The sequence below is a fragment of the Perissodus microlepis genome, chromosome 4 (genome assembly GCF_051167445.1).
Source record: "Perissodus microlepis isolate ML-2025 ecotype Zambia chromosome 4, ASM5116744v1, whole genome shotgun sequence".
Classification (NCBI taxonomy): domain Eukaryota; kingdom Metazoa; phylum Chordata; class Actinopteri; order Cichliformes; family Cichlidae; genus Perissodus; species Perissodus microlepis.
In genome coordinates this window covers 13,332,485-13,355,332 of record NC_140464.1, presented here as the reverse complement: position 1 = coordinate 13,355,332, position 22,848 = coordinate 13,332,485, and the positions used below count along the sequence as shown (strand labels likewise).

Below are 22,848 nucleotides of genomic sequence, written 5' to 3'. Positions count from 1 at the left end.
ATTCTAACACCTGTCTTCTCTATCCAATAATATGAATCATAATAAACATGGAATAGTAGCTTATCTCTTACAGTACTGTAAGCCTTTATCATAAAGGCTTCCAGGCATAAAGGTATAAAGCCTATATACCTTTGAGCAAAGTGTGTATGTGACACATGTTCTGAACTTCTTAAATGTGATAAACACAACCTGTAAAAGAAAGAAAGATAGATGTGATCTCGTGGCCAAGGTAGCAGCCACACAACCCATAACATAAAAAAAGATTCTAAAATACATCGTAAAAAATAACATCCACAACACACAATATTTAAATAGATAAATGAAACATCTCAAAGTCTCTTTAGCATTCCTTATTCTGTTTTTTTTTTCACCAATAGAGAGACATGTTTACATTTTGGTCTTTCTTTGCATTATTTAATGTATGTAAAACTAAATTAAATTCTAAAGAAATCCATAAAACATAATAAAAGTATAATAATTCTCACAGGTAGGCTGAAACTTTAAGTTGTCATATTTCCGACAGCCCCTGAAGGCAGCGTTCTCCCCCCTCCCTCTGCATCGACTACACGTAAGCGCGACATGGTGCTGTCGTCATCAAACTGACATAGGAAGTAATGATCGGCTGTCCGGACAACGCAAAAAGAGGAAAAGGGGCCGAGGAAGGAAGCGACACAATAATGACACCCAAGCTCCGACCACCGGCGGACTGAGAGCTGAAGATCACATCTGCGGTGAGTAACGAAGCGGGAGGAGGGGTTTGATCGGAAACGTTTCAGGTGGCCGTTACTGACGGCATCTGCGTTTTAACCTCTGAGCTCCTGGCAGGAGAGAGCCACAGCAGCTAAAAGCACGCTTGCAAATGAGATGATCGCGTGTGTCAGTCCAAAAGCTTCGCCTTCTTCACCGAGAAAATCAACTATGATGGTCCGGCAGACATTTAATTCCCTTACAGGTTTAGTGTCTCAGCGCTTAAAGGCCTGGAAATAAAAACTTGGGTATTGTCCTGGTTCACCCGCAGCTTCTGTTATCTTCTGGGAATCTGCAGACAGCGCAACCACGTAACATCAGGTCCATAGTGTGTGATACACATTTGTTCGTGGCTCCTTGACACGCAGGGCATTTAAAACCCGAGTTAAAGTACTCAGTAAAAGTGTTTATTGGCCTCACACACACTTTGAAGGTCAGCCCTACCAGATGTCATCGTTTATGGGAGCACAGAGGCAAGTTTATGGTCAGAGAGGCGTTTGAAAGGACACTTACTCAACATTATGCACAGTTGCTACCAGGCAGGGGTGGGTTTAGAGAACTTTAAATTATTCAAGTAACTTAGAGACCTGCAAACAGATTAAAATGCTTGACTATAATGTGTCTGATTGTCATTTTTCTGACCTATTATCCAGTTTTAGTGAGCCTGTGTAAACCGTAGCTTCAGTTTCCTGTTCTTGGCTGACAGGAGAGACACCTGGTGTGGTCTTCTGCTGCTGTAGAGATCCAAACGTTTCTGGCACAACTTCACCTACTTCCAAGGTGCGTGAAGAGGTCCATGGCACACTATGGACCTGGTGAGGTGAAGACTCCAGCAACACATGAAACACTAGGGAACAACTTTATTAGCAGGCCAACACATTTCGGCTTGTGGCCTGAATGACCCCGATGAAGGCCACAAGTGTTCCTGGAGTCTTCATCTCACTCGTTCTGCTGCTGTAGCCCGTCTGCTTCAAGGGGCAATGTGTTGTGCATTCAGACATGCATACCTTGCTTCTAATAAGTGCTCATTTAACGACTTGAAGCAGCCCAGACTAATCTCCTCTGAGAGGCATGTCCACCCACTGCCACACACTGGTATTTTTCTCCCTTGTGGACCATCCTCTAGGGATCACAACCCTAGAGATGGTTGTGTGGAAAAATCATCAGTTTGGCACCAGCAACCATGTGAAGTTGAAAGGCACTTTAGTGACCTTTCTTCCCCATTCTGATGCTCAGGTTGAACTCTTACGTTTTTAATTTTGCTTGTTTGATGTTGTTAAACGGATGTTTTGAGGTGCGGTGCAGCTGCAGAGACACAACTAGCCAAATCTATTGGTTCATTTTAGGAGAAATGCCGTCAGCTTTGTTAACATAAGTGGAACGTGATCATTCCAATGAGCAGCCTTTCACCATTATCACCATCACCAGTGTTATATTAGAGGGAAACGTCTGTGCTTTTCTTTAAAAACAAAGGCTATTTCAAATTCATCCCAAACTTTTAAGTGTCTTCTGATCACCCAGCGCTGCAGTCTTGTCTATTAGGTCATCTTCGCTGTGTGGGGAATCTGAAACATGAAAGTATCGGGCTGAGAAGCTGAAAGGTTGCTTTTGAAGAAGCTGTCTGTGCTCTTAACATGTTTCCAACTAAAGCCCAGAAGGTGTTAATCACTTATTAACAGACATTACTGCATCTCAGAGTCAGTGAGGTTTCCTGTGCGACTATGCTGCTCGCAGTGTAATGATTACATCACAGGAACGCCTCTGATTGTAGGTTTGCAGCTAACTTCTATTCATATGTCCAGGGCTGTGGCTTTTCACCTTTATGCCGATAGTCGCTGAGCACTTAATAAAGATTTTCGTAACCCTCGTTACCTGTTCATTCATAGGTGGTGATTAATAACAAACTGAATGAACTGCGTTGTCTCTCAAAAGGCTTTGCCCCTTTGGACTTGGTGATAATCCTCCAAGTGTAGGTAAAGTTCACTGGCTTTGTAACAACATAGTCATGGTTGCAGTGCAAATGATCAGTGGGGAGAAAGACAGCTTTCGAGCTCAGGACTACTTGTGGAAGGACCTATGGAGTAAACTTAATGACACAGGATCAGCGTGCGGGCAGGAGGAGACGAAGGGGTAAGCCGCGTCATCTGATTGTGTTGTGGGGCACAAGCAATTTTTACACCAACAGTTAATCAGCAACACTGTTTCTATTCTCAGCCACTCACTGAGTGTAGGTACAGTGGCGGGCCTCAGAGAGGGAGACCCGATGCTGCTGCCACAACGGACGGCTGTTTGGCTCAGGGCCCTCGTATGAAAGAGCCTTTCAGCTCCTGCTCCCCTTTAAGAAACGCGTTCAGGTTTCGGGGTATGATCCTGCGGCAGCTGGGCTCAGAGGAGCTTTAGGGTTGCAGAGCTTTTCAGGAGACCCTCTAACAGCGGACAGTTCCACTGCTGTGTTTGGGTTGTGTTGATTCAGCTGAAAGGTCACACGCACTAGTTTATTGGGTGTGTAAGCAAATAACAGGAATGTAGTTTTCCCAAGTTACAGGCCTTTCAGCTCTATGTGAGCTTGTAAAGTAAAATAAAAATGCGTTGTTTAAATGATTCCCAATTAATCCCGCTATTTATCTGTTATCTCACTATCACGTGTTTTATCCGAAAACAAAATATTTAGGACGCTGCAATTCAAAAAGGGGTGAAAACTTCACAAGTTTGGATGATTTACCTGAAATAAAAACAGGGAAGAAGGGACAGAAGGTCCTGACAGATTAATCCAATTGTAACAATCTTTATTTTATATATTTTTAATTAATACGATGGGCTTTTGGACAGCTGGTCGGGCAGGATTTTTAAGTTTTCTGACAGCTTATTGAATGACAATAATTTGTACTCTCTGTCCTTCTTCAGCCGTCTTTATTTGAACAACGGCTCACGCACACAAAAAATCAGATATATTCAGATATGACAGAAGATGTCTGAATATATCTTTAAAGCGGCTGGACTTTTTGCAGTAAATCAATAGATAGTTTGAATTATTGGCCACTGTACATTTCAACACTCATGTTTACCATATCATTACACTACATCTGACGGCTCATCAGTGTGACAGTTGCTCAGTGATTGTATACTTCCTGAATAACTTGTTCAGCCGCCCTCTTGTTACCTCAGAGCAAGCTCCTCCCATCACCACGTCGACAAGACTCATTGTCGGGCGCTTGGTGGCCTGTATTTGTATTTGATATTCACCTAGAGCGGTTTCTTCCTCCTTCTAAGCAATCAATGTTCAACCAGTGGACTCGCTTTTGTCCGCTCTGACTCTAACACTTAGTAGGATAATTAAACCAAAAAAAAAAGAATGAAACTATAACCTGAAATGAGTCATCTGCCTGCCATCGCTTATGGAAGTGTGTAAGTTGAAGTTAATTATTTTAATTGCGTTCATTCTATCATTTGTGGATTAAGATAAATGACTAAAATGAGCCTTTTGGTTAAAAAACGAATTGTCGTTTTTCGATTTTTTTGTTAATACTTTTGCGTTGTCATTTTGGAAAGTCGTGTTTTAACTACAAGCCGAGGTTGCGACCTTTGCTCGTGATTTAGGATCAACCAACCCCATTGTTGTAGTTTTGGTGTTTGCTCACAGGTATGATACGTGTTCATTTCGTAAGGGCTAGAGCAGGGTGTCAAACTCCAGGCCTCGAGGGCCGGTGTCCTGCAGGCTTTAGATATCACCTTGGGTCAACACACCTGAATCAAATGATTAGTTCATTACCAGCCCTCTGGAGAACTTCAAGACATGTTGAGGGGGAAATTTAGCCATTTGAATCAGCTGTGTTGGATCAAGGACACATCTAAAACATGCAGGACATCGGCCCTCGAGGCCTGGAGTTCGACACACCTGGGCTAGAGCAACTTTATGTGAATAGATGACCTCACTGTGGCTTGGTGCTGAAAAAACGATCTCCGATAACCTCCATGTTGACACCAGAGAACCAGACTGAAGTATTTTCCAGTGGCCTCTCTGACAGTGAACTCACATTCTCTCTATTTTTCTGTAGGTCACTCCAAGCCTGGTTCCCCCATGCCTGCTTCTCCAGGCTATACTCGACTTGAGCATAATGAGCCTATGAACCCGCTGCGTATCTCCGTAGGAGGCCTCCCCATGTTGGCTTCCATGGCCAATGCCACCGACCCCCGGTTCCGCCTTAAGTGGAGGCCCATCGTGGCAGTAGCTGGCTCTGTGGCCTTAATCCTGCTGCTTTTCATGCACTTCAGCTCGGGCTTACGGTACCGCTCCTACGGCTCACGCAGCTGGAGAGTCAACCCGAGCGACGGCCACCTGTCGGATTTGCAGTACAACGACACCTACCCCCTCAGTCCACCCGAGCGCACGCCGCAGGGCACCCGCTATCGCATCGGCGTCATCGCTGACCTGGACACCAGCTCTCTCGGCGACAAGAAGATGACGTGGTTCAGCTACATGCGGCGGGGGTACCTGCTGGTGTCAGAGAGCGGTGACAAGGTGGCCGTTGAATGGGATGTTGACAGGGTGGTGCTGGAAAGCCACCTGTCGGAGAAAGGCAGGGGCATGGAGCTGTCTGAGCTGGTGGTGTTCAATGGGAAGCTTTACAGTGTCGATGACAGAACGGGTGTAGTCTACCATATAGATGGAGAAAAGGCTGTACCCTGGGTCATCTTACCCGATGGCGATGGCAGCATTGCAAAAGGTTGGTGTTGCACTGATATCTCTGTTATAAACAGTTCGATCTTGTGTACTTTTAGATGATTTGTTTCCACTTTTCATTTGCTTCGCATTTACATGGTGCCTTCATCTGATAGGATTCAAAGCCGAATGGCTGGCAGTGAAGGACGAGCACCTGTATGTTGGCGGTCTCGGGAAAGAGTGGACCACCACTGAAGGCGAATTTGTCAACAACAATCCAGAATGGGTGAAAGTCGTGGGCTTCAGAGGCGACGTACAGCACAAGAACTGGGTTCCCAAGTACAAATCCCTGAAGTCCGCCGCAGGGATAGAGCAACCAGGTAAACATGCAGATCTGATCTTGCTAACAGCCGCCTCCGTTTCCATCTCCATGCTTTACTCATTACCGTATTTCCCCGAATCTCCTCAGGCTATTTGATTCACGAGTCTGCAGCATGGAGCGACACCCTACAGCGCTGGTTTTTCCTTCCTCGCCGCGCGAGCAGCGAGCGCTACGAAGAGACGGCGGACGAGAGACGCGGCACGAACCTCGTCCTTAGCTGCTCGCCAGATTTCAACGACATCAAAGTCAGCCGAGTGGGTGTACTTAATCCTACCCACGGTTTCTCCTCCTTCAAGTTTGTCCCCAACACTGATGACCAGATCATCCTGGCGCTCAAGTCTGAAGAGGACGCTGGGAAGATTGCCACGTACATTATGGCCTTCACACTTGATGGGCGCATCCTTTTGCCTGAAACTAAGATCGGGGATGTAAAATATGAGGGCTTGGAGTTTATATAGAGGGCTCACACACAGAGACACTCACACTTGAGGCCACTTCACTGTGGTTCTAGTTTGTTTACAGTCACTGTTGAACTTTTTGCACTCGCTGCTTCCTCATTGAGTCTAAAACACATAACTCCAACCGTTGAAGCGACATCGTCAATACAAATAAAAGAACTAATGGCTGAAAGAGTAAAGTTTCAAGAATGTGCGGATCTGGTTGTGGTGGACTGCGTTCTTCCTAGGCCAAATGTGGGCTTAAACAGTACTGTAGCCTTTCTTATAATGAATGTACAAAAGCTAATTTATCAGACTGTGATTTGCTTTGGTTTTTTCCCCCTGAAAAATTCATCTTTATGCACACACTATACACACTCAGAAGGTCTAAGGTTTTTTCCCCTTTGCTCCATTTTCCATAGTATCACTCTGTCCACATGAGTATTGTCAGTGGGATAGCAAAAGCCTTGTTTTTAATCCTGTATATTGTTTGAAGAATGTTTTGGTGATTTTATCCTATGTAGTTTTGTTTTGTTTTTTTTTTGTGTGTGTGTGTGTGTGTGTGTGTGTGGAGGGAGGTGACTGAGTAAAATCTTAATTCCTATTTTCTGAGTCCTGTCATATCTTTTTACATGTTCAAAACACAATCTGCCAAAGTTAGACATTGTCCTCAAACAAGTTCCTGTTAAACCAAGAGCAGTTGTGCAATCAGGTATGTGCTCACAGACCTCAAACACAACTTCGTAACCACAGGAAAGAAGGTAATGCATTTTTATTGCACGTAAGGATTTAGGTAAGTTTGTATTTAAACTTTCACCTTTTAATTTTTTGTGCAATCAGTTTGAATTTGAATAGATCTTCCTCTCTATCTCAGGGAAATATATAGTATAAACTCTTTGGAAGTACTGAGCAGGTTGATTATTTATTCTTTGGAGGATAATTTTAGGACGTAAAGTAAAGCAGATGGAGCATGTGTCATTTGCCGCTTCTTATTTTTTTTGTCTTTGTGTTAGAGTCGTGCACTAGCTGTTGGAAATGCTCCCGCCTCGAAATAGTCTTTGTCTTCTCCTACTTCTGTACGTCTCTGGAGGGGCATACAAATTTGACATTTTGAGTGAGTAATCCAAACCACAAATACTTTTAAGTATATTCCTAGTTTTATAATTACACATAATAAAAAAAGTGTAAATAATATACGTTAGTATCAAAGTTATGTAATGACTATGATCATTTAGTTAGTTACATAACGGCTCTCGGGCTTTGGAGACCTGAAACTCTCACTGTGCTCTCTTTACATGCAGTCTTGTTTGACTATCTTTGATAAATGTACTGGCTGGTTTGGAATAGTTTTTAACTGATGTACCTCATATCAGGCACCTTTTATACACAAAATGAAGTTATTTGTGGGATACAGCAGCGATTGATTGCTTTCTCAGTGTTTTCAGAACATTGTCAGTTATTATTAATGTCTTGCTGCTGTGGCAGATGGCTGCCCCTCCCTGGTTCTGCTGGAGGTTTCTTCCTGCTAGAAGGGAGTTTTTCCTCCCCACTGTCACCAAGTGCTTACTCATAGACGGTAATTTCATTGTTGTAGTTTCTTGGCAAAATATAAATAAAAGTGTGTTTAATTAATTCAAAGGTTCAGAGAGCAACAAAAGCCAAAAAGCAAAATAGAAAATTCAGGGTTGGTATACAGTGTCATAAAAATAGTTTTTTGTTTTATTTTGCTTTAATTGATCTTTTACAGGATGCAAAATGAGCTAACAATATTAATATTGTTCAATATGAAATAAAAATGTATGTATTTACTCTGGCTTTTTAAAAAAAATTATTTTATTATTTTGAATACACAGAAATCATGAGCCACGGGAAGGTGATGTGAGGCTGTTCGGCTCTAAGAACGTGTCAGAGGGCCGTGTGGAAATCTACCATGATGGGAAATGGGGAACAGTGTGTGACGACAACTGGGACATGGCTGACGCCCGGGTGTTGTGTCGCCAGCTCAACTTCCCTGGAGCCAAATCTATTGTGACTGGGAAGGACTACGGACAAGGTGGCTTTTATTTCCACTGATCCACCACCAGAGGGCAGTGAAATGATTGAAATTGTAGTTTGTGATTTCAGTTTAAACAAACAACTCTACATGTATGTGTACACTCACCAACCACTTTTAGGTACACTTATTTACGCAGATTTCTAAGCAACCAATCACAACTCAGTGTATTTAGGAAATTAGGCATGGTTGGAGTCACTGAAGTTCAAACTGAGCAACAGAATAAGGAAGAAAGGTGATTTCAGTGACTTTGAATGTTGCATGGATGTTGGTGCTAGATGGCTGGTGTGAGTGTTTCACAAACTGCTGACCTATTTGGATTTCACTGCACAAGCACCTGTAGAACAGTCTGAAAAAGAAAAAGTATCCGGTGAGTATCGGATGTCTCGGCAAAAATACCTTGTTGATGCCAGAGGTCTTTGCAGGCTCAGATTGCACAAACTGAGTCACCCTGTCTACAGTTTGCATGGGCTTGCCCAAATTGGACAATAGGATATTGGAAAAACTCTTTCCTGGTGTGCTGAGTCCTGATTTCTGCTACACAATGTGGATGATAATGTTAGAATTTGGTGTAAACAACCCAGAGGTACAACCCAGTACCAGCAAGGTGTACCTAGCAAAAGGGTAGGTGAGTGAATGAGTGCTGCCTAATATGTTATGGCAAGATGATTCAGTTTTTTTGAGTGTTGCATCTATTTCCATTGTAGCGCCTGGACCTATTTGGCTTGATGATGTAAACTGTAAAGGCACAGAAACACATCTCTTCACCTGTGAATTCAAAGGCTGGGGAGACACTGACTGCACACACAAAGAAGATGTTGGAGTAGTTTGTGAAACAGGAAGTAGGTATCAAAACTCTTACAAAAAAACTTTATGTAGAACCCATAGTAGCACTGATGTGGTATGTGGCATCAATGCTTAATTAATTATTCTTTTTCAGGCATTAATGTGGACATTAATGATTCTACACAATCACTGGACCACAGTATCATTCTTTCTGACTTTCTCAGCCAAATCTTTGATGATGGAAATGGCTGTGACTTCCTGATCGTAGTGCAGAGTCCTACTGGGAACAAACAGGAGGATGGGACCCCAGAGATAAGTGAGAAAACCATCTGTGCTCACAAAATGATCCTGTCACAAATCCCATTCTTTAATGCTTCAGTGGGGATTACTAACATCACAGTCAACCTCAGCTTGCCCTGCCAGCCACATTTCACCTCCTTCATCAGGTATAATGAACGTAATGTTTTGCTGCATTTGCAGTAGATGACTTATTCTTTAAAACATCTAAATGTTTTGCAATCATCTACAAATGTGTACAAATTCAAACATGAAATATTCTAATATTCGATAATCTGATCTTCATTAGGTACATTTACACCCGTAAGATGGATGTGACCCTCTCCTCTGCACTGTGTCTCCACCAAATGGCTTCTAATTTTGGGTTAAAGCAGCTGATGGAGGACATTGGCCGACTGTTTTCTAAAATCCTCCCAGAAGACTCCACCTTTCACAACCAGGTGTCTTTTTACAAGTATGCAGTGGAGACCAAGGACTTAGTGCTTGAGGAGAACTGTGTCCAGTACATGGCCTGGAACTACCAAAACCTGACCAGGTCTCCAGCTTGGTCCGGCCTCTCAGTGGGGCTTCTTAGAGCTCTTCTTACTCGCTCAGATTTGGTGGCGCCAGATGAATATTTTGTGCTGCAGTCTGTAGAGAGATGGATCAGTGAGAAAGGCAACTCCATCGATTTGGAAACGCAGGCTGATCTGTTGGGACGCATTCGTTTTCCTATGATTCCTGCTGAGAAGCTGTATGTGATCGAGTCCAGCTCTCCGCTCTACAGCACTCACAAGACCATGTATCGTGATAATATGTTGAAAGCTTTTCAGTTTAATGTGCTCCTCTTCAGTAATCTGACAAAGCAAAAGTTCGGCAAAGAAAATAATAATTACCAGCCCAGGATTTACACTGCTGAGCCCTGGAGCATCGTTTTAGAGCTTTCAATCAGAACATCATCCTCTCAAACCCACTCAAGACCGATTGACAAACGGCAGCGCTACAATAACCGCTATATCCACGGCTATGGCTATGAAACTTCTTCCTACAGTCAAACCAGATCCAAGTCATTTAGCACACCTGTTCACAACAGCCTCATCTTCAAGGACACTGTAAAGAGGTGGCAAGCAAATATTCTCATGAACAGGCAGGAATGTTCAAACCATGGTGTGAGATGTGAGTCTTTTCCTGTGGCAAAGCTGACACCCCAAAACTACATCAGCAAAAGTGAAATCCTCTTTCGTAACCGGATCTTGCTGGTCTGCCAGGGCCAGTATGTTTGTCAAATCCAGGACTTCAAAAGCAATATGGCTTCCATCTCTGCGAATGCTACTCAGGTCCTTCCTTATCCCTGTCCTGATGACCAGTTCACCTACCAGATTGTAGTGACACCAGAGTACGTGTGATGCAGCGTCAGCTTCAGGATCAATGCGTTCATCATTTTGTATTCTCAATAACTGACCAAATCACTCTGTAGTCCATGAAGTAATAAAGAAACAACCAATATTATCCATGTGAGTCATAATTGTTTTGACTACTGACAAGTATTTCTGACAAATATGTGAAAAAATATCTTTTGCCTCATATAACCATCCTAGCATAGTTTATTGACAGATAAAATGCGAGTTCTATACCATTTTTGTGTTTGTCTTATAAATTCGACATTTGTCATAAAAATCACCAGGCCAGGATTTACACTGTTAAGTCTGGGCGCTTATGTGGTGGCCCATCACACAGATGTCATTACAGTCAAATCATGTAATTCAGCACAATAATCCGATGTTTAAGGACAAGACGGCCGACTGATATTGTACGTGAGAGGCTAGACACTAAGGAAAGAAAAAAGGACTTTTATCAACTGGCTAAGCAAAGAGAGAGAAGAGTTGTGCAACAGGTTAGGGTGATCAAGGAGAAGTGAAGAGTGTCCTTTAAAAGTGGAAGGAGTACTTCCACCTTTAAAGGAAAGACAAAGGATTACTAAGGAGGAAGTGAGGACTTCTATGAAGAGTGGGAAGACAGCTGGTCCAGATGACATTGCCTTGCCTGTCACGTTGCCTTTCCTGGGGTTAGCTTCTGCTTCTGGGGATGGGGGTTGGGCGTGCTCTCTTACCTTCAAGGTAAGCTAGGTTAGCCTTCTTCTGCGAGCTTTTCAAGTGCACTTGGAGGTTTGTGGGATTTTCCCCCTTTATAAATATTTTATCTCATTTCACTACAACATTCTTGCTTTAATATAAAACACAGTCATAGTCAGAGTAATCCCAAATTGGACTCTGGCTTTGGACTTTTTACTTCTAGTTTTCATTGTTTTGTTAGTTTTCTTTAAAGATTTTAATCTTGCTGGACAGTTTAGCTACTAGTCCACTAAAGGCCTTGACGATCGTCAAAAGAGGCCGGCAAAGTTGCCTCTTGACTGCTACTGAATAAAAAACAAACCAATAAACCAACATGCTCTATTACTTTGTTGCCTTCTCTCTTGGCTCTTGACGGAGGCGGTCGCACATTCTCCTTCTCCCTCTCCCCTATCTTTCCTGGTTGGCTTCTCATGTCTTTGTATAGTCTTGCTTATTCTCTAACCCTAATAGAGTCTCCCAGACTTGTTCTCTAAAAACCTAAAGAAGAATTATGGATTTGATCAACTGGTCCCTTAACGAAACTGACAACTCCTGGGCCTGGGAGAGCCTGATTGTCCTGCAGAGACGTTTGCTGCCGGATACTCGATAGTCGGTTGCGTCGTGTGTCTGGCGACACTCTCGATGGAGGACTTTGAATGACATCTACCAATTCGGAACCATGATAAGAGAGTTCTGGCTGATTGGAGCTGGCTCAGACCTGGCTCATCGAAGAACAAGAAGCGGCTACAGCTGTTCAAAATCCCACAAGGCTGGCCAACATGATATACGATGGGCAGGGCTGCGAGTACTCAGACTGTGTTTTTTTTTTGGAACACAATAAGGATAAGATCTTGGAGAAGCTCATGGCTCTGCAATATGGACAACATCTTGAAGAAGAAGAACAGGAATTGAGAGACCTGGTGACCAGTGACGGACATTAGACCAACTGTAAAATTGGAAGCAGTTTGTTCGCACTAACCAAAACAGCTACTATCTTCATCTCATGCGGCCCCCCTGGTGCCAGCCGGATGCTCAAGGCAAAAGCTGACAGGAATAACAATTCTCTCCTTTAGAAAACAAGACTGTGTTGTGACTCTCTTCCCCCTCCTTCAAGGCCACCCGAGTCGACCGAAGATTGTTGACTTTTGCTTAACCGGGTGAAGGGACACTTTCTCTCGGCTGAACACGGAACACACACACACACACACGCATGTACACTGACACAGACCTACACTCACCCCCCACCCCCTCCAAACGCCTTCGAAGCTTATGTCTTCCATGTTGTCAGATGTGATGATTCATGTTCTATGTGCTGAGGTGTTTTTTTCTGTTCTCAAACTGATCTCCCTGTTGGAGCTCAGTCTGGGGGGAGTTCTTTTTTCTCCTCGTCTCTCCTCATGTTGTGTATTTTCCATTGTTATACCTCTCTGACCTGTCTACCCCATGTGATGTTTGTGTAATGTATGTATGGTCGGAAGGGTAAGATGGCGCTGGCAAAGGTCGGCAGCCTTAACCCAATTTCCTTCGGGGTCAACCTTCAGGATCAATAAAGTTTTAGTGAATTAAATTGAATTGGTATGCATTTGCTTTGGCGTCTTTTTAAGCTAATGCAATGCCACAACATTTATTTCCATCCACAGTTAATTATTTGGTGAGCTATTCTGTTAATATTGACAGAGTCGCACTGCTCCATAAAGTCTTCTCATCCCAGAGATTCTCAATAGGTTTTGGGTCTGGTCTCTGTGTTAGCCAGTCCATGCGTGAAAATGATATCTTATGCTCACTGAAACACTCTCCCATAATCTGAACCTCACATACTAAAGCACCCCAAAGCCACCAACCCGGGTTGTTCTTGTAGACCCCAGACATAATGGGTGCATCATTTCATCTGCTTGTCTTTCTGACAAGTAGGAAGACAAATTTACCGTGGAACAGGGTGGAACAGGGTGGAACAGGGTAAATTTGGATTAGATGTCCTTTTTTCCATAACTCCAGAGCCCTATCTGTACACTGTGTTGCAAACTGAAGCCTTTTTTTAAAAAAAAAAATCCTCTCTGCCAAGTGATTTTCTTAAGGCAGCTGTTTAGTCCTGATCCCCAAAGCCTAGCCTTGAGTTCTGCTGTTTAATTTGATTTGACCAAAACTCATTTCCAAACACGACCATCAAAGACGCAGCCACATTTCTTTCTGGAAGACAAAGCTTCACCACTGTCAGTTTTTGTAGTTTCAGCAGTCTCTTTAGTTGTTCTCTTTATTTAATGCACGCTAATATTCCGACCCATCTAAAACAGAAAGATGTGTTTTTGCATGGTTGTTTGGGAAATGAGCAGCTACTCACTCCATCAGTTACGTTTAAATAACCTCAAACATTTATCACTACAGTAAGTCTCCAATGAAGCACTCTTGCCTATTTGCATGGTGGTGATTTTTTTGTATTATTATTATCATTTTTCTTTTTTAAATCTACGCACTGCTTTTCTGCTGACATAGGGATCTTTATCCAATCACGAGTTCAAGTAAAGTGCAGACATTTTGATCCGACAAGTTTCGACTTACCCACAAAAAGTTATGCAACCAGTGTGGTCTTCTGCTTTAATGAGAAATGAAACTTAGGAAAGGTTCTTGGAAAAGAGGAGTTTAATGTGAAGTGAAACTCACAGAATCTGGAGGAGCGCACCTTCATTTAACCCCCTCTTCCCCTCTTTCCTTTGTCATGGGACTTTAAAAGGAGTGAACCTTGGGCAAGACACACTCAGGAGCACATTTGCGGACAGCGCAGCTCGATAACACAAAAAGGGTAATGTGGCTTTATTTTTTGTAAGGTTTTTAGATTTAAGTTTGACTTTTTTTTCATGCACAAATTTGGTCGAGACATTTAATTTGAGTAGATTTTGCAGTGTGCTGTACTGAAAACAAAAGCAGCTGACAGAGCAGATTTCTCACATTATTTCTTTCTTGTTAATCACTGTGTCAGTCCTACACCAGAAGTCGAAAATGCTCATGCATCAAAATCTACGCACTCTTTGGATTCTTCTGCTTCTGCACGTGTCTGCAAGGGCTTACAAATTTGACATCTTAAGTGAGTAATCACCAGTTTGCATACGAAGCAGTTCAAAAAATCCTATAGCTGCTATGCAGTAGATATGACTATGTGAGTATGATATGTGAGTATGAAAGTGAATTACAAATAGATTTTGAGAGTGACCAATTAACTTGGAATGAAGGGCTAGAATATGTGGTTTCCATCATCATAGTCTTTGCTCACATAACCTATTTTTATATATATTTCAATAGAAACACACCACGAACCGCAGGAAGGTGATGTGAGACTGTTTGGCTCTAAGAACGTGTCAGAGGGCCGTGTGGAAATCTACCATGATGGGAAATGGGGAACAGTGTGTGACGACAACTGGGACATGGCTGACGCCCGGGTGTTGTGTCGCCAGCTCAACTTCCCTGGAGCCAAATCTATTGTGACTGGGAAGGACTACGGACAAGGTGGCTTTTATTTCATTTATATATATGATCCTCCAGCAGAGGGCAGTGCAATGACTGTACAGAAAATAGTTGAGATTAGGCTCAACATAACAACCACGACAAATTACAACTCTGTCATAGCTAGAAATGTAAACAAATTCCCTTCCCTTTAAATTTCCATTGTAGCGCCTGGACCTATTTGGCTGGATGACATCAATTGTAAAGGCACAGAAACACATCTCTTCACCTGTGAATTCAAAGACTGGGGAGAAACTGACTGCACGCACAAAGAGGATGTTGGAGTAGTTTGTGAAACAGGAAGTAGGTATCAAAACTCTTACAAAACAAACGTTTTGTAGAACCCATAGAAGCATTGATGCTGAATATGGCTTGATCACCGCTCATTCCCCCTTTGTTCATCACATTAATTATTCTTTTTCAGGCATTAATGTGGACATTAATGATTCTACTCACTCACTGGACCACAGTATCGGTCTGTCTGACTTTCTCGGCCAAATCTTTGATGATGGAAATGGCTGTGACTTCCTGATCGTAGTGCAGAGTCCTACTGGGAACAAACAGGAGGATGGGACCCCAGAGATAAGTGTGAAAACCATCTGTGCTCACAAAATGATCCTGTCACAAATCCCATTCTTTAATGCTTCAGTGGGGATTACTAACATCACAGTCAACCTCAGCTTGCCCTGCCAGCCACATTTCACCTCCTTCATCAGGTATAATGAACGTAATGTTTTGCTGCATTTGCAGTAGATGACTTATTCTTTAAAACATCTAAATGTTTTGCAATCATCTACAAATGTGTACAAATTCAAACATGAAACATTCTAATATTCGATAATCTGATCTTCATTAGGTACATTTACACCCGTAAGATGGATGTGACCCTCTCCTCTGCACTGTGTCTCCACCAAATGGCTTCTAATTTTGGGTTAAAGCAGCTGATGGAGGACATTGGCCGACTGTTTTCTAAAATCCTCCCAGAAGACTCCACCTTTCACAACCAGGTGTCTTTTTACAAGTATGCAGTGGAGACCAAGGACTTAGTGCTTGAGGAGAACTGTGTCCAGTACATGGCCTGGAACTACCAAAACCTGACCAGGTCTCCAGCTTGGTCCGGCCTCTCAGTGGGGCTTCTTAGAGCTCTTCTTACTCGCTCAGATTTGGTGGCGCCAGATGAATATTTTGTGCTGCAGTCTGTAGAGAGATGGATCAGTGAGAAAGGCGACTCCATCGATTTGGAAACGCAGGCTGATCTGTTGGGACGCATTCGTTTTCCTATGATTCCTGCTGAGAAGCTGTATGTGATCGAGTCCAGCTCTCCGCTCTACAGCACTCACAAGACCGTGTATCGTGATAATATGTTGAAAGCTTTTCAGTTTAATGTGCTCCTCTTCAGTAATCTGACAAAGCAAAAGTTCGGCAAAGAAAATAATAATTACCAGCCCAGGATTTACACTGCTGAGCCCTGGAGCATCGTTTTAGAGGTTTCATCCTTTGAAACCCAGTCCGGACAGTACAACAACCACTATAACAACTATGGCTATAATCCTTACAGTCAAACCAGATCCAAGTCATTTAGCACACCTGTCCACAACAGTCTGATCTTCAAGGACACCGTGATGAGTTGGCAAGCAAATATATTCATAAACAGGTATGAATGTTCAAACTACGGTATGAGTTGTGAGTCTTTTCCTGTGGCAAGGCTGACACCCCAAAGCTACATCAGCAAAAGTGAAATCCTCTTTCGTAACCGGGTCTTGCTGGTCTGCCAGGGCGAGTATGTTTGTCAGGTCCAGGACTTCAAAAGCAATATGGCTTCCGTCTCTGCGAATGCTACTCAGGTTCTTCCTTATCCCTGTGCTAGTGACCAGTTCACCTACCAGATTGTAGTGACACCAGAGTACGTGTGATGCACCATCAGGTCCAGGATCTTTGTTTCCTTATTATTTCATGTAGTGAAATCAATTGGCTTCATTATTATCCATGCGAGTCCTAATTGTTTTGATTACTGATATTTCTGATATATATATGAAACATATCTTCTTCACATATAAGAATCATAGCATCATTTATTAAAAAGGTGAAAAGGGGTTTCTGTGAAAATTTTATGAGTCATCTTCTTTTGAATGATTTGCTCCTGATTAAAAGAAAATCCTGGTGACTTTGTTTCCTTATTATTTAGTGTGTTGCAATAAGATGCTTTCATTACAATCCATGTGATTTATCTTTTTCTTTTTTATTACTGACAAATATTTTTCTGGCAAATATACAGTGATTTCCGCATTATTTTTGTGTGCATTGATCTTATTTTGAAAGATTTGTTCCTTACAAGAACAAATAAATCATAATATGGAATGTAATAGGCAGTTTAGCACGATATGAAACACAAGACAAGTATAAATGTTACATTAATCACCAAATTGATTCATACGTTCATTCCACCAGACATAATGCATTCCGATTTATTAACATTATAAGTTGTTTCTTCCACAGGTTTTAGCCAGATTCTAGCAAATACATTACAGATCCAGACATGAACCCTGCTTAAACGGCATCTGCTGTCAGACAGTTTGTTACTGTCCAGAAGGAGAAGGAAGTATGACACTGATATGAGTAATAAAATGTCTTTACGGCAGATACTGCAGATACTCCAGCTGTTCTTTCCAAAACTAATCAGCAATTTTGTGTCATTTGTCTCACTGAAGCCTCGCCTCCCTGCAAGCTGGTTGTAAATCGTAAAGCTGTAAAGTATATGATGTATACTCTTATATAAGTACATGAGTGATTTATACTAGAAGCTAGTTTGAAAAGGCTCGGGAATGACTTTGTCATGATTTTTTACAAATATCTGAAGATGTATTTGTTCATACAGATGACATATGAATGCAGTTCTGCACTCCACAACAGACTTTTGGCACATTTCTCAAAAACTGACAATATTTTTAACTGCTCTTCACAGGGGGTGTGCTTGAGCCAATGTACCTGCACAGATAACGGCAAGTAAGATGATACAAGCACCCGCCGTGTGAAAAAGGTCAAAGGTCACACTTAAAGGTCTTAAAAGTTAAAATGAATAAAAACAACAGCTGTTAAGCCTGTCAGATTTATCTCCCGGCAGGACACCGAATACAAAACTGTTTACAGGGCTTTGATTAAAGGTTATTGCAGTCTCACGTCATGAATCATGAAATTTTCCCAGGTGATTGTTTTTACCACCCTCCAGACTGTCTTCAAGTCTTCCTGCATTTCATCTTCACACAACTGAGAGTCATTCATGACAGCAGCGCCCCTACATGCCCGGGCAGGTGGGCAAAACAACAAGAGCTGTACCGAACCAGTCGATCAAACTACGCAATCTGGGTGGGCTTTAGATTTAAAGATTACCAAATACTTAATCTTTAGTCTAGTATAAACTCAGAACAACAGTTTGGTTGATAGAAAATAGATCAATTCACAAGTAGCCCCATCCTAAGGCGACTGTTTAATGTACTCTAATATATACTTACAAGAAGGAAAGGTTTCCCTATTTCATCATAAGGGCAGACTTGCTTTGTGAGTAATATCTGGCAGCTTTTTCATTATTGTGTCACTTAACCCACCAAAAAATTAACCCCGCATGTCATGACATATTCTGTTTGTTTGGTCAGCCCCAGAATTTTGAAATTCCACATGGCTTTTATGAACAATGTTCTTCTTACTATGTAATCATCATCATCTGAACATCCTCCAGAATTTCCCAATTTCCACCGATGTCAGATGCAACTAAGTGTGTCGTTATGGCAAAAGTGCACAACAACATAACAAACCAAGTTGCAAACATGCCGAGAATTAAGCATCACATTAATACTGAAATGTTCAGCAGCAAAGGGTCTCAGTCTCACAGCATCGCAGAGGGTTTTTGTCCCGCTTTTCTTTGCAAATGTGAAGGTTCAGCTGTGTAGAAGATAGATTGTGCATCCAAATGCAATAGTGAAGAGATCAAAATGGCGTTAATGCTAACAGAAATACAGGAAGTTCAAAATGTCACAGAACGGGAGCAGGGAAGTGGCAAACACGAAGGTCAAGGTGACAGAGCTAAAGGAGATGATAGGACAAAGGCACAGAGGTGGCACATGGAGGCACAGAGGTATACAGAGGAGCTCAAGCTGGTTTGAGGTATTTGTGCTAATATGCTGTTGGATTTCACCAAATGTGGTGCAGTGCATTACGGCCAAACATCTCCACTTTGTTCCAGAAGTCTCGTGGTTTGTTCAGATGCAACTTTACAAACGCAAGCTGCGTGAAAGAAGACACTTTCTCCTGGCAACCCTCACAACCAACATTTCTTCAGTCTTTTTCTAATTGTTCTGTCACGAACTTTAAAATTTAACCTGCTAACCGAGGCCTGTAGAGCCCAAGGTGTAGCTCTCGGGTTTTACACAATTTGTCCGAGGATAGTCTGACCTAAGGGTGAATTTCCTGGAAGATTGCGACATTATATTAACACATAGCTAAATGCCCCAGACCAACAAAGTTCAAAATCTTCTGCTTTTCAAGGAGTGCTCACACTTAGCTGATGCTCAGTTAATCGAGTATATTTTATTAGCAGCACCTGACTGCTACTGACCCTTTTCATTTCTATGGAATAAAGGGTAGCAGTGAAGGTGTTCTTAGCGTTTTAGATGTTTCATGTGACTTTTTAAGAAAAAAAAAGAACTATGCGAACAACTACTGGAATACTGAAAACATATTTCTGATTTCCTCTGAGTCTGTTGGATGTAGCTCAGAACGTAGCAGCTCATTTACTAATGAGAAGGTTGGTAGTTTGATACTTGGCTGCTCCAGTCTCTGATGTGTTCCTCACAGAATAAATGTGTTTGAATGTTAGATAGAAAGGTGTAGTCACTATATTCAAACCAGTCCCATGTCCCAATTCCGATGTGTAAGAGGAAACAGCTTTCTAACGGATACGGATTTCTGTGGGAATTAGCAGGTTAAACAAATTGCACAACATCTATTCCCCTCTTTAAGTTGCTCATCATTTAAGGAGCTGCCCACAGTACCAAAGTCACGAAATGGTAGTGCTATTGTCTGCAGAGGAAATGACTGTACATTTTGTACAAACTTGATATTTTACAAGTCTGTGCCTGTTAGGTAAAAGTGAAAGTTCCTGTAAACACACTCACCGTAGTTACCCAGAGAGGCACCACTTATTAAAATGCACTGAAGAGACTGAGAAAGCTTTCTGGATATTATCAGCAGACTCATGGTGACTAACATCTCAGTTGCTAACATCTGTGGATGTGGACATGTGAGACCATTTGACCTCAGAGTGCGTGGAACTTCAAACAGATGTTTTCTTCCACATCGGTGTCCTTGAAGCAGTTTCCTAATGCTGATTCACTGTCTTCCATTGTCACCGGTGAATTGCGAATAGCTGCAATGATGGATGGAAAGTTATTGGAAATACCCCGTGGGTTGTGGCTGGGGGTGCAAAGAGGGGCTGGACAGTTGGAAATCTGCGTGGCGGTCAGGTCATGTGCAATGTGTGCAGATAACAGGCGAGGGGTCTGTTTGGGAGTCAGAGGATGTGGGTCAGTGCCACAGCACCCACCAGTACCCACAATGAAAACCTCTTTTTTATGCCTTACTGGGCACTTCCTTTTGAGAGTATTCCTGGCCTTGCAAGTCTGTAATTTAGGGAATGGAGGTTCAGGCCATTTTTAAGCCCCTTTTGGCATTTGTAGCTGGTAATGTACACAGAGGGGGCTGCTTACATTGCACTTCTTTGACAAATCCGCCCTCTTTCAACGAATTAAAACCAAATGTTGATACAATCATCCAGATCTCGACTGGTGGATAAAACTCTGTTCTAAAGAGAGAGTCGCAGTGTGGGAAATCGCTCAGAATGGTCTTGCTCTGAGGTAATTTGAAATATACCCAGGAGCTCAGGACAAGGGTGTGATGTGAGCAGAGCCCACCACATCAGTCAGCATATGAGTGTAAAGGAAGCTGACTGTTTGGACAGGAGGCAGCAGGCCTTGCCTTAAAGAAGGCATCTGGTGTTCCCCCAGTGCCCCTGGTAAACAGTTGTATTAAACAGAAGCATATTTCTGGCAACTCTGTCTCAGATGTGTCACTTCCTTTTGTATGTTTGTCTTGATTTTTCTCACACCCATCTTCTGTGGTATTGTCCCTCTAAGGTCTATTGTTTCTGGTAAACTGCACTCTGTTTACGAGTCATAACGACTTACCAGAGTTCAAACAGTTTGGGAATTTTTCTTAATTGGTGGTGATCTCACTCCAAAGCTACATGTAAATACAACGGTAAAATAAATGTCTGAATTTAACAAAGATAATGAGTTACGCAGATGACACCAATTTGGTTGTACCATTTTGCTTTCTTCCTCTCCTGTCTGTGTGTTGTTTTTTTTTAAATTTTCTTTAACACAGACATCAAGTAAAAGACCTGTGGAAAAGAAAAACATGCAAAAATTGTTCAGCCATGAAAAACAGTGGAAATATTTGCCGAAGTGGCCAGAGGACTCACAGTCAGTGGCCAAATATGATGTCAGGGAGCGAGGCAGCCACAGCAGATCCAGTCCCCTCTCTGGCATTCTTCTTCATTCATCATCAGCTCTAATCGCTGAATACTGTACATCATGCCCTCGCTGTGATCTCGCCCTCCTGTGCCAGAATCAACACAAGAGGCCGCAACCCTAAAACTCTTAAGATCCTCAGTTTCCAGAAGCAGCGGTAAACTTTCCATCTATTTCTGTACATGAATACAGGATGAGGAACAACTCAGGAATTCGACTATAGCATAATGTTTCTTTCTCGGCAGGCTGGGGGTGGGAGCTGCTGAATTGCTGCCAGACTGAGCTCATTAACTTTAAGGGCATGATGTCACTTCTCTCCACCGTGCCACACCTCCTTCTGTCAGACAGTGTTTTAGGAGTTCCTGAAAGTGACTATAAGATACATAAACACTCTCGCTAAATTCCAACCTCAGATAACTGCGCAGCGTGGGCTACGGATTACTCAGCCTGACCCACGTTAGGATTTACTCATAGGCGAATTATCATGTGTGCAAATGTTTAAAGCATCTAAAATCAATATTTTTGTGACAGTGAATCAAATGTTGCCGTGACAAGACCTGGCAACGGGAAAGGAGTTGAGCGATGAACCTGCAGGGGATTGTGGCCTGAATTTCCCGCTACCCACAGCTTAAGTGAGATTTATAGCAAATTTTAGTAAATTGTTTGTCTGTCCAGGCCACAGCTTTGCCAAATGGTTTTGCCCTCACAGGAGTCTCATTGATTTTATAGGATAGTTTTTTAGCATGATAGAAGAATTATTTATGCCAAGACAGAGATTTCCTCCAGGAGTTTGATAATGCAAAAAACTGGGCTAAAAGACACTAAATATCAGTGTTGCTCCATGATTGCTGAATGTGTTTTTAAGAGGTACGGCAACAAATGGCTTATATAGTTGTTGCTGTACATTGGGATTTCTCTCAGGATGTGATAATTGAACCACTTCATTTGATGAGACTATACAGACTTTTTTAAAAACTTCCACAGTATTTGCTCCTTTTGGTCTCCTGTTAGTGGAGAAATGTAGTCACAAGACTATTCTGATGTGCTGAGCCATTGCCTCATGGTGTCCAGTACAGAGACTATATTGAATATCATGTATTAACAATAGTAATACATTGTAATACGTCATATTTATTATCATTAAAACAAACAAAGCTCCTGTCCTTATCTAACAATTTAAATGAGTAACACACACACACACGTCCATCTAGAAAGGCTTTTCATTCCAAAGTTGTATTTTAAGTTAGTAGCATAGTTGTAAACGTCAGTAAGATTTAGTCTGACGCTTTCTTACCTCTGGAGTTGAATCCAGATGTTCAG

The 22,848-nt window shown here is 42.2% G+C and overlaps 3 protein-coding genes across 6 annotated transcripts; all 3 read left to right on the top strand.

Moving 5' to 3' along the window:
- The first annotated feature begins 622 nt into the window (after window positions 1–622).
- cant1a (calcium activated nucleotidase 1a) lies at window positions 623–6,830 on the top strand. 3 transcript variants are annotated; one of them, XM_084925892.1, is made up of 5 exons: window positions 641–731; window positions 1,454–1,527; window positions 4,803–5,471; window positions 5,584–5,787; window positions 5,877–6,830. In XM_084925892.1, the coding sequence occupies exons 3-5, from the start codon at window positions 4,826–4,828 to the stop codon at window positions 6,245–6,247; spliced, it is 1,221 nt and encodes a 406-aa protein (XP_084782018.1). In that variant the 5' UTR covers window positions 641–731; window positions 1,454–1,527; window positions 4,803–4,825; the 3' UTR covers window positions 6,248–6,830. The 3 variants fall into 3 exon arrangements, with proteins under 3 accessions (XP_084782016.1, XP_084782018.1, XP_084782017.1); XM_084925891.1 differs by having other exon boundaries at window positions 1,401–1,527; XM_084925890.1 differs by lacking the exon at window positions 1,454–1,527 and having other exon boundaries at window positions 623–731.
- A 115-nt stretch (window positions 6,831–6,945) lies between these two features.
- LOC146388519 (galectin-3-binding protein A-like) lies at window positions 6,946–10,868 on the top strand. Of its 2 annotated transcripts, none has more exons than XM_084925887.1 (5): window positions 6,946–7,340; window positions 8,080–8,279; window positions 8,987–9,121; window positions 9,220–9,511; window positions 9,652–10,868. In XM_084925887.1, the coding sequence occupies exons 2-5, from the start codon at window positions 8,198–8,200 to the stop codon at window positions 10,745–10,747; spliced, it is 1,605 nt and encodes a 534-aa protein (XP_084782013.1). In that variant the 5' UTR covers window positions 6,946–7,340; window positions 8,080–8,197; the 3' UTR covers window positions 10,748–10,868. The 2 variants fall into 2 exon arrangements, with proteins under 2 accessions (XP_084782013.1, XP_084782015.1); XM_084925889.1 differs by having other exon boundaries at window positions 6,946–7,344.
- A 3,246-nt stretch (window positions 10,869–14,114) lies between these two features.
- LOC146388518 (galectin-3-binding protein A-like) lies at window positions 14,115–17,111 on the top strand. Its single transcript, XM_084925886.1, has 6 exons — window positions 14,115–14,249; window positions 14,427–14,531; window positions 14,747–14,950; window positions 15,116–15,250; window positions 15,372–15,663; window positions 15,804–17,111. The coding sequence occupies exons 2-6, from the start codon at window positions 14,447–14,449 to the stop codon at window positions 16,858–16,860; spliced, it is 1,773 nt and encodes a 590-aa protein (XP_084782012.1). The 5' UTR covers window positions 14,115–14,249; window positions 14,427–14,446; the 3' UTR covers window positions 16,861–17,111.
- Window positions 17,112–22,848: the final 5,737 nt, after the last annotated feature.

Excerpts from the sequence above, each read along its gene's own strand:
- cant1a (XM_084925890.1), top strand. The coding sequence starts at position 4,826 with ATGCCTGCTTCTCCAGGCTATACTCGACTTGAGCATAATGAGCCTATG. Across the intron at positions 5,472-5,583 it reads CGATGGCAGCATTGCAAAAG|GATTCAAAGCCGAATGGCTG; the intron begins GTTGGTGTTGCA and ends TTCATCTGATAG. Across the intron at positions 5,788-5,876 it reads CGCAGGGATAGAGCAACCAG|GCTATTTGATTCACGAGTCT; the intron begins GTAAACATGCAG and ends GAATCTCCTCAG.
- LOC146388519 (XM_084925889.1), top strand. The coding sequence starts at position 7,262 with ATGCTCCCGCCTCGAAATAGTCTTTGTCTTCTCCTACTTCTGTACGTC. Across the intron at positions 8,280-8,986 it reads TGGGAAGGACTACGGACAAG|CGCCTGGACCTATTTGGCTT; the intron begins GTGGCTTTTATT and ends TTTCCATTGTAG. Across the intron at positions 9,512-9,651 it reads CATTTCACCTCCTTCATCAG|GTACATTTACACCCGTAAGA; the intron begins GTATAATGAACG and ends GATCTTCATTAG.
- LOC146388518 (XM_084925886.1), top strand. The coding sequence starts at position 14,447 with ATGCTCATGCATCAAAATCTACGCACTCTTTGGATTCTTCTGCTTCTG. Across the intron at positions 14,951-15,115 it reads TGGGAAGGACTACGGACAAG|CGCCTGGACCTATTTGGCTG; the intron begins GTGGCTTTTATT and ends TTTCCATTGTAG. Across the intron at positions 15,664-15,803 it reads CATTTCACCTCCTTCATCAG|GTACATTTACACCCGTAAGA; the intron begins GTATAATGAACG and ends GATCTTCATTAG.